The sequence below is a fragment of the Carassius auratus genome, chromosome 18, assembly GCF_003368295.1.
Source record: "Carassius auratus strain Wakin chromosome 18, ASM336829v1, whole genome shotgun sequence".
In the NCBI taxonomy this organism is placed as follows: Eukaryota; Metazoa; Chordata; class Actinopteri; order Cypriniformes; family Cyprinidae; genus Carassius; species Carassius auratus.
In genome coordinates, this window is record NC_039260.1 from 17,868,540 (window position 1) to 17,878,222 (window position 9,683).

The 9,683-nt window shown below is 36.2% G+C and overlaps 1 protein-coding gene across 1 annotated transcript; it reads left to right on the plus strand.

Moving 5' to 3' along the window:
* The first annotated feature begins 444 nt into the window (after window positions 1–444).
* Window positions 445–8,326, plus strand: lysmd2 (LysM, putative peptidoglycan-binding, domain containing 2). Its single transcript, XM_026287847.1, has 3 exons — window positions 445–961; window positions 1,987–2,321; window positions 7,758–8,326. Exons 1-3 carry the CDS (start codon window positions 698–700, stop codon window positions 7,804–7,806), a joined length of 648 nt encoding a protein of 215 aa, XP_026143632.1. The 5' UTR covers window positions 445–697; the 3' UTR covers window positions 7,807–8,326.
* The last annotated feature ends 1,357 nt before the right edge of the window (window positions 8,327–9,683 follow it).

Sequence of the window (9,683 nt, forward strand, 5' to 3'; positions counted from 1 at the left end):
TTAGTTCATCAAATCTGAAAGCATTTCAGAGTGTCCTGTCATTTGTTTGGTCACATTAGAGTGCTACATTTCTAATGTCTACGCAAAAGAACGACAGCGATTCTAAGCAAATCACTCACAACATTCTCAGCTTGAAAACTGACACAAACTTCCTGTGAACGTGTACTCCTGTTTGTTTTGAAGCAGACAGGTCTATTTTGCTTGTGATTTTTACTGTGAAAGTATCAATATAAAATATATCCCTTTTGCTTTCTAAATAGATGCTAACAAATGCACACTATTTGAAAAAAAAAAATAATAATTTAAAAAATGAAATAAATACATGAGCTGTTATTGCACGTTTGAGAATTTACGTTTCAAGGAACGCGACGCTCGGCTAACGTCGTTGATTGGTCGACTGCCTGGCGACGTCACGTTCCACTGGTAACCTTGCGAGACGCGACGCGCTTAGCTTGCGGCTAGATGTGGTCGCGCGCCGCGTAGATCAGGTTTCACTGGACGAACCTAGTCTCTCGCGCTAGGCACACGGTAATGACAATGGCGACTGGAAAAATCACTCACCTTTCCCGTTTCCTCTAAATGACAATGCGCTGCTCGGGTGTGACGCTGGAAACATGCGTATTTATATCCTGTGAATAATATTAGTGTGCTGGTGTAGCGCGCGCGTCATCGCAGCTTTAATAATAAAAGATTGAAGATGGCGGAGTTTTCTCCGGTGCTGCCTCCGCTGCGGGATGATGGAGGAGGAGGTGGACGGTACGGGTACGGACAGCCGTTGTTCCCCAGATCCCGGTCCGGTTCGGAGTCGGACAGCGAACTGTCGCAGAGTTTGGCCCGCACAAAGACGCGCTCGTACGGCAGCACCGCGAGCGTCACTGCGCCGCTAGGAGAGAGATACATTGAGCACCGGGTAACGGACGGGGACACACTGCAGGGTATAGCGCTCAAATATGGTGTTACGGTAAGTAAACGTGCAACACATCAACATAATCACACACATACAAGAAACCAAGGCCTAGTAAGTTCCTTAAGTTAACGTTACATGCTTACCGTTGTTGTGCGTCCTCTTTTGAGCATCATAGGCGCGACATGGACTGTGTCTCAACTAGTGAGCTGCTTGTCTGTCTTAACTGTAAGACCACATTTTTAGAACACTAAAAGCGCCTGCAGCTATTTTGGGGCTCATGTCGTTACATGACATGTTTCAAACCTAGTAAAGTCACTGGTTAGGCAACATTGTTGTGCATTGTAAAGCGTGGGCTCTTGTTTTGAACATCATAGACATGGGCACCTGCATGTTCGGGGCCGTGCTGTTTCATAGGCAGAGTTTCAAAACGTAGTAAACAACAGTATTATAGGTCAAGGTTATAGGCTGTGCACTGTTTACAGCATTTTAAGGTGTCAGGTGTGGAGTGCAGCTGTTGATTCTGTCCTATTATACTCCAAATCGCTTTATATGGGCTGTGTGATCTAAACAAAGTGAGCTGTATGCCTAGGTAATATTTGTTGGGATCACATGTATGTATGGGGATCTGGAGTACATACAGAAGTTTTTAGTATCATAAGCTTGTTCTGCATGATGAAACCATCGTATTGAGTGAAAATCCAGAGAAGACCGCAGCCAGCTTATTACGATGCACCTGTAATGCCCAAGTTGGGCTTATGATATGACTCTGCAGATCATGTAAAGATAACTGTGATAAACTCATCAATCATAATACAAAACCTCCAGCCATACTGTGTGTAATGAAAGATTTGGAGATCAAATGGACGTGTAAAAACTGAATTGTGTGGAGTCTAAAGAAATCACATATTATAACCTGGCTCTTGATTTCAAAACAAATATTTGCTCATGTAGTTTGATTAGTTACATTAGACACACACTGCTAATGTAGATCAAGCAAACACTAGATAGATAGGTTTGTGTGTTTAAAAAAAATAAATTGATATTTTCATATGTTCTTATTTTTTTCTTTATGTGCACAGATGGAGCAAATTAAACGAGTAAATAAACTATTCAGCAATGACTGCATATTCCTGCGAAACACTCTCAATATTCCTGTTAAGTCCGAAAAACGCTCCCTCTTTAATGGACTGTCTCTGGAGTCACCTGACAGCGAGGGGAGCACGCCGCAGGAGTCACTGTGCATGAGTCAGGACGTGGACACTCCATCACCCCCTCCAGAACCAGCCGCCCCGGAGCCCATCGCCCGACCCGTGAAGGCAGAAGAGCTGTCCGCTAAAGACTACTTACACCGGCTGGACCTACAGATCAAACAGTCCAAACAAGCCGCCCGCAAACTGAAAGAGGACGGTGGGAGGTAAATGAACTTTTGACCTGCATGATCTTCTCTCTTGTTTTCATAAACCTGCTGACCTCTTTAATATCGATGAATAGAAACTCGGTCCCAAACTCTAGAAAATTGCCTTAATATCTACTTTCTAAGGCAGCATCCCAGCAGAAAATGAACACACTTTATACCATTATTTCCATAAATTTATTTTTATTTTTTTATTTTACTTGTTGGTCTTTGCAAATAGACAGACATGGGCACATGAGACATGTTCTTCCTGTCAAAAAACAAAAAAAAAACAAACAAACAAAAACAACTCATGCATCTTCTAATAACTTATGCTGTCATTTAAAACTTTGTGGTCTCTAAGGTACTTTTTCAAATACGTAAATGAATACTTTTATTTTGTAAGGAGTAAGGACCCATTCAGTTGAACAAAAGTGTCAGTAAAGACATTCAAGACAGTTCATCGTCATTGAATTTTGCAGCACAATATTAAGCAACAAAACATTCATAGTAAAAGGAAACGTTTCTTGAGGATCAAATTAGCTCATGTGATCTCAGGTCGGGTCATCAGATCATGTGACACTGAACACTGGACATTTCAACATTTGAACACTAATGTACCTTGTGATGTAATGGAAATTTCCCTTCAGAAGATTTTAGTAGTTTGATGTTAGCATGTTGCAAAGCTAATGATGTCTTATTCTTATAATCCTATGTAATGCAATTTGAAAATATTAAGTAAAAAGTCTGTTTTAATTATGTAATTAAATATTTAAAATCTTAAGTGTTTTAAAAGAAGCACACCTTTTTTTAAATGATACAGAACACAATTTTGGTCAGCAGCAAATCTGTGAAAATGCTGTCTGGGTAGAAAGCTCACTGAAGCAGAGATGAGGTTTGCTGTGGGAAGAAGTCTTTCCATCAATCTGAAATGCTGCAGGGTTTTTTTTTTTTTTTTTGCTGAATCAGTCACCCAGATTTGTGTATGTGCACATCTATTGGATGAGGCAGCAGAGTTTGGAGAGAAGCCTTGTTGTCCTCCATAGTTATGGGGCAATGAATGTTGTTTGTCATATTCTCAGACAAACATATACTTAACCAGTCAGGTCAGTTCTGTCTCCGTGTTAAAAACCCAGACATTTATTCACATAAAGTGCTGCATTTTGGCACACATCTCTGCTGATGGCAGTTAATTGCAGGTTGTAACCTGTTGTAGTCTTAAACTGTGTTTTCTGTGTGAAGCTCAAGAAAAAGGAAGGGTTAAACTTAAAAGGGATAGTTCACCCTAAAATGAATAATAATTGACTTACCCTTTAAGGCATCCAAGGTATATATAACTTATTTCAGACAAACCCAACTGGAGCTTTTCCAAGCTTTATTATCGCAGTAAATGGGTGTTATTTTTCAGTAGTCTAAAGTAAGTCCAATAAACCGCATCCATCCATAATAAAAAGTGCTTCAAAAGGCTCTGGGGGTTAATAAAGTCCTCCTCTAGCTAATTGATGTGATTTTGTAAGAAAAATATCCATATTTAAAATGTTATAAACCATAATCTCTAGCTTCCGCTGTCATATGTGCGTTTGCAGGATGTGGATGACGTAGGACCAGGGTTGGGGAGTAACGAAATACATGTAACGGCGTTACGTAATCAGGATAAAAAATCCAGTAACTGTAATCCGTTACAGTTACGTCAAAAAACATAGTAATCAGATTATAGTTACATTTTGAAAAAAGGGGGAATACTTTCAGGATTACAATGGTTTCATTTAAAACTAAATAAATCAGTATTTTGGCATAATAACACTATATTAAGCAGCTTGATTAATGACTCACGCGAGTCACGTGTGCCACCCGCTGGTGCATGCACAAATAACAGCTGTCTACAATCTCAGACGCAGATTGACTGCTGCAAATTGACTGCTGCAGATTCACTGCTGCAAAAACGCGTTAATTTCATGGAAATTCCGCTGCTATTTTGTTTAAAAAGAAGAAATTGCAAACAACGTTGAACAGTGCAAACTGTGCCTTCCAGCAAAGAAAACACTTTCTTCAACGAAGGATTCGACATCCAACCTAAAGAAGCATTTGCACTTTTAAAAATTAGTTTTATATTTGCAAAGATACATTTCCTTAAAATTTTTTCTTATTATATTTTCTTCAAAATAAAAAAATTATCTGTAATACCAATACCATGCACTAGATGTCTGTATAGTCCTTTACAAATATATTAATTCAGGGCTGTGAAATTCTTAATTAATAAATGTTGTTGTTTTTAAAAAATAATATTTGACCTTGAAGTAATCCAGAAGTAATCCAAAAGTAATCAGTTACATTACTTTCATATTGTGGTACTTGGATTACGTTACTGAATACTTTTTTTTTTACGAAGTAATTAGTAACTGTAACGGAATACATTTTTAAAGTAACCCTCCCAAGCCTGCGTAGGACATTGGCGCGTACGTTTCATTGAAAAGTGCAGAACGAGGAAGTTCAAAGGAGAGAGCAAAACAAAACGCTGATCATGAATAAGTAGAAAATGAGGACTTGTAAAGAAAAATGTCAAAGGATTTCGATAAAGGCTTAAGCCAAGAGGAGACTGGTTTTTCTCTGCTCCTGTGAACAAATGTTTTTGTGGGGGTTTTTTTTCCTCGTGATGCTAGCATATTCTCATGCTATGCTGACGTCCTACATCATCTGCCGGAACAGTTTTCGGATGTGAATGCATGTATTACAGTTAGTGAAAACTAGAGATTACCATTTTTTAAATGTAAAATATGGATATGCTTCTTACAAAAACGTATTGATTCACTTTAGTAGGCCTTGATTCACCCCCCGAGCCATGTGAGGCACTTTTTTATTATGGATGTATGTGCTTTATTGGATTTCTTTTGGACTGTTGAAAAATAGCACCCATTTACTGCCATTGTAAAGCTTGGGAGAGCCAGAATGTTTATAAATAGAAATGAAAAGAGGAAAGACATATACACATAGGATGGCTTGAGAGGGAGTAAAATATGGGGTAATTTTCATTTCTGGGTGAACTATCCCTTTAATGCAAAAATGAAAATTGTCATATTCACTCACCTTCACACTTGTTTCATGTCTGTATGTCTATATTGTCAGAACAGAAGAACAGCAAATATGTTTTGATGTAACTATACATTTTGGTTAGCCAGTCAAGCTCCAAAAAGGACATAAAAAGTATACAAGTAGTCCATATGTGCTGTATTTTAAACGTTTGAACAATAACTTTTGAATTTTCAAACCATTGTTTAATTCCAACATTTATTTCTTCTACATGTTCCTTGGGCATTCTGGGCAGTTGAGCTAGAGTTCAGTGCTTTTTATCCAGAAAGATGCTCTGATAACCTTAACATTTTCTTTTAAGATTTAACATTTGTAGATGGTCTGTACCCTGAAAATCTTTTAGAGCTCCTAATTTGTTAAAAAATTCTGACATATTACATATTGATGATTAAATCAGTATATATAACATTATTTAATTTAAGTGTCATGTTTGTGATTTTATAAGCTATAAGCTTCTGACATTTAAATCAGAACATACTCATGATTTTATGGGATCAATTACTGCTTAATTTAATCAGAAAGAGTCTAAATATTATTTGTGTATTTACTTTCATTTTATTAGAAGTAGGCCAACAGCGCCTCCTACTGGATTAAAGCTCTTTACAGGATCGGCATTAGGACCCAGGGGAGGCTGCGCGACTGCCACTGCACATGCTATTTTTATATAGTCTATCATACACAGAACATCTCATTCTGTATGTGCATGCTCAGTTTAAATACAGCGGTCCAAACAGTAAATCTAATCATCATTCAGGCAAAACTTAGCTTCAATATGAGCCACAATGCTGACTTGATCTAATCACTAGCACACCTTGAGCACATGTGAGTTAATGTATTCCTCTTATTGGCGAGACATATCGGCATAATTTTTCTCATCAGGCCATGCTGATATTTACATTTGAAGGCATCATCGGCTGATTCCGATATTGGTCTGATAATATTGTGTATCCCTAGTTATGAGAGTAGCAAATGATGACGTGACAAATTTGATAATTGGGTGAACCATTCCTGGAAATCATTTCCTGTAGTATGTTCTCATTTATTTGATAACAGATTTGTAAAAATATAAAATTTAAAAGCAACTGATGGAAATGTTCCCTCAGACGGTGTAAGAGATAGAAAACTCTGGAAAGGAAGTAACAAACCCTCAAGTACATATGTGCTAAACCCAGCTTCCCGTACACAGCAATGCCATTGTCCTTTACAAGCACTGTTCAGACAGAAGTGATGTTTATCAGATCAATGCTATGACTGAGTCATGGAAATGATCGATAGCCAGTGCTGATCATCAGTTGTGTTCTCCATATGCATTACCAGGTTCTCAATAAGTGCTCCCAAACTTCAACTTGGGAGCACTTATTGACTGGCAAACATGCTGGCTTCAATTTAACCAAATTTCCTGTATTTAAACGGCCTGTTTGGGGAATTACAAGAAGTCAAACGGCTAGATCAGAGCCTGTTGTGTTTGTTTGCACAGAAATCCCAGTAAACATTTTCCTGTTTGGAGGAGATGATTGACCCTTAAGGGATAGTCTACCCCAAACCTGTATGACAGACTTTCTTTAGTGCAGTACAAAAGAAGATATGTTGAATGTTGGTAACAAACAATTTCAGTCCCCTGTCACTTCCATTATATGAGTAAAATTTGATGGAGGTCAATGGGACCAAAAATAATCGGTTGGATGATGAATACATAATGATTAGGGAATTTTCATTTTGGGTGGACAGTCCCTTTAACCTACAAATAATGAGTCATGACAGATATTTAAAGAATTGGATTCAGTGTTTCTTGAACTTTGTTAATCTCAATGTAAATGGAAGTTCAAGTCAATTGCATTGCCTTGTGGCAGGAAGTCTTCCAAGCAGTGTACTTTAAATAGTAGTAAATAATACAAAAATATACAAAAACAGAACATGCAAAACTTCAGAGCTGCATGATATATTAAAAGAACTGAAATGGTACATGAAATCAACTGTAAAAAAAAACTATTTTATTAACATCACATTTATTGCAGAAAGAAAATTTTTTTGTTATAAGATTATGCAACACTAAATATTACAACACAAATAACTAATAACACTAATAACTAATAGTGTCTTACCATTTCACTCAACTTTTATTAGATTTTAGGTGAAAAAAAAAAAGAATGTCTAGTTGTTTTTTCAGTTTTATTTTACATTAAAATTTTTGCTTTAGGCATTATATAGGAATTGTAGAGTTTATATCTAAAACGATCGACAGTTAATTCTCATTGAAATTCACTTTCACTTCTTTTAAGCTTCATATTACAATGACACATTTGTTTCATATATTCAGCTATTTTTTTAAATGTATTTTTTATTATATATTGTTTGTGTGTTTAATTTCAGGGAGGAAGATGACCCAGCGAACTCCACATCATCATATCAGGAGATCTGATGGATTCTTCTTCATCTGTTTACCTGCAGCACTGACAATGACCCGTCTTCATCTTTCCATCCCTGTTTTGCCTGCTCATGTTTTAACTCCACCTTCACCCAAACTGCAGCATCAGACCACACACGCCACACTCTTGTGCTGAAGGTCCATCATTGCCTTCTTCAGCAGTATTATAGTGATGTTATTTCTGACTTTTATCATTAATGCTCCATCTCACACAACAGTAGAGAATCCACAGCCGAGCTTTTCTTCTTTAGGAAGAGCAATAGCCATCCACATGTGATCACAAACTTATGATAACCTCTGCTCATATGAAACGCTGTCCAGTAACGTTACCCAGCAGATAAAACCTCCCGGACTCTTAGTGGCTGCCTGCTGATTTTAATTCATCTTTATTTTGTTGTTGTTTCGTTTGCCTATAAAAGCTTTATGTGTGGAGTTGAAAGGGATAAATAATGCTGTTTTGGTGTGAATGTTGTGTTTTTGTGTGTTGGGGTTTAATACAAAATATTTTACCGTGCTTTTTGATTTGTATTATGCAGAATAAATGCTTCTGTAAATGAAGAGCTTCCTGTTTTGTGGATTAGAGATCTTCAAGAAAATGTTGGGTTATTATAGGATGGATCTCACTTTTCAATATTACCACAGAAACGTTAAAGGGATAGTTCACCCGAAAATGCAAATTCTGTCATAAATTACTCACCCTCTTGTCAATCCTTCCTTAATCTTCAGAACACAAATGAAGATATTTTTGATGATATCTGAGAGCTCTCTGACCCTCCATAGATGGCAAGAGGTTGAGTCATTTATGAGAGAAGTTTCATTTTTGGGTGAACTAGCCCTTTAACAAACACTCCAGGCACTAGAGACGTGTTAGATAACAGCCCTTTGGGAAATAAACTATTGGCCAAAAAAAAAAAACATCACTGTTCTGAGTAACAACATTGATATAAGCTATAAAACATGTGACACTTCACAAATAAATAACCTACATTTATTAACTTATTACCATTAAGGTGGTTTTAAATGATCTTGTATAAAGACCCTTATAAAAAGTAAATGGCACTTTACCCTAGTGAAAAATAAATATACTAAAATATATCTGAAATACATTTATTTTATGCTACGTTTACTACGAATACATTTACATATTTTTGCACTTCATAAAAATACCCTGCTCTTCTACGTTTAGTGTACTAATCTGGCATATTTAAACTAATTTTGTGCTTAATGCAGATTAAATGTGAGGAAGTATAATGCTGAAGTCCGACCCGAGATAAAATGATGTATATTTGATAAAATGGCGTATAAACTTAGCATACACTTTAAATATCTTGCATTTAAAAACTGATATTATTCAAAGATCATGCAATCAATCAATAATCACAATAAAACATATTTAAGGCTTAATATGAAGAAATGTGCATTGTGCACAAGTAGTACTCCAAATAAAGGTTGATTATAATTTTTGTATCATATGTTTATAGATTTGAATTATACTTCGTATGAAATAAATGTATTTTTTAATACATTACTTTTTCACAATACAGATCATTTAAAATCAATGATAAATAAAGCTTACATGATTTAGAGGATACACTTCACATTATTATTCCCATTATTACACATTATAAACAGAATCCACAGCATATTAAACCCTTATATAATCTTTCATTCTTTCATTCTTTCTTTCTTTCTTTCTTTCTTTCTTTCTTTCTTTCTTCAACATCAAACTGGTTTATAAAAAGATCAGAACCTTAAAGAATGACAGCCACAGAAGTTAAGTAATTAAAGAAAGGCAATGTTTAATAGATTTTTGGAAAAAATTCACGATATTTACATTGAAAAATACTTGATTTTTGTGAATCTATAGCATG

Coding starts and splice junctions, on each gene's coding strand:
- lysmd2 (XM_026287847.1), top strand. CDS start 698: ATGGCGGAGTTTTCTCCGGTGCTGCCTCCGCTGCGGGATGATGGAGGA. Junction 962..1,986: donor CGCTCAAATATGGTGTTACG/GTAAGTAAACGT, acceptor TTATGTGCACAG/ATGGAGCAAATTAAACGAGT. Junction 2,322..7,757: donor CTGAAAGAGGACGGTGGGAG/GTAAATGAACTT, acceptor GTTTAATTTCAG/GGAGGAAGATGACCCAGCGA.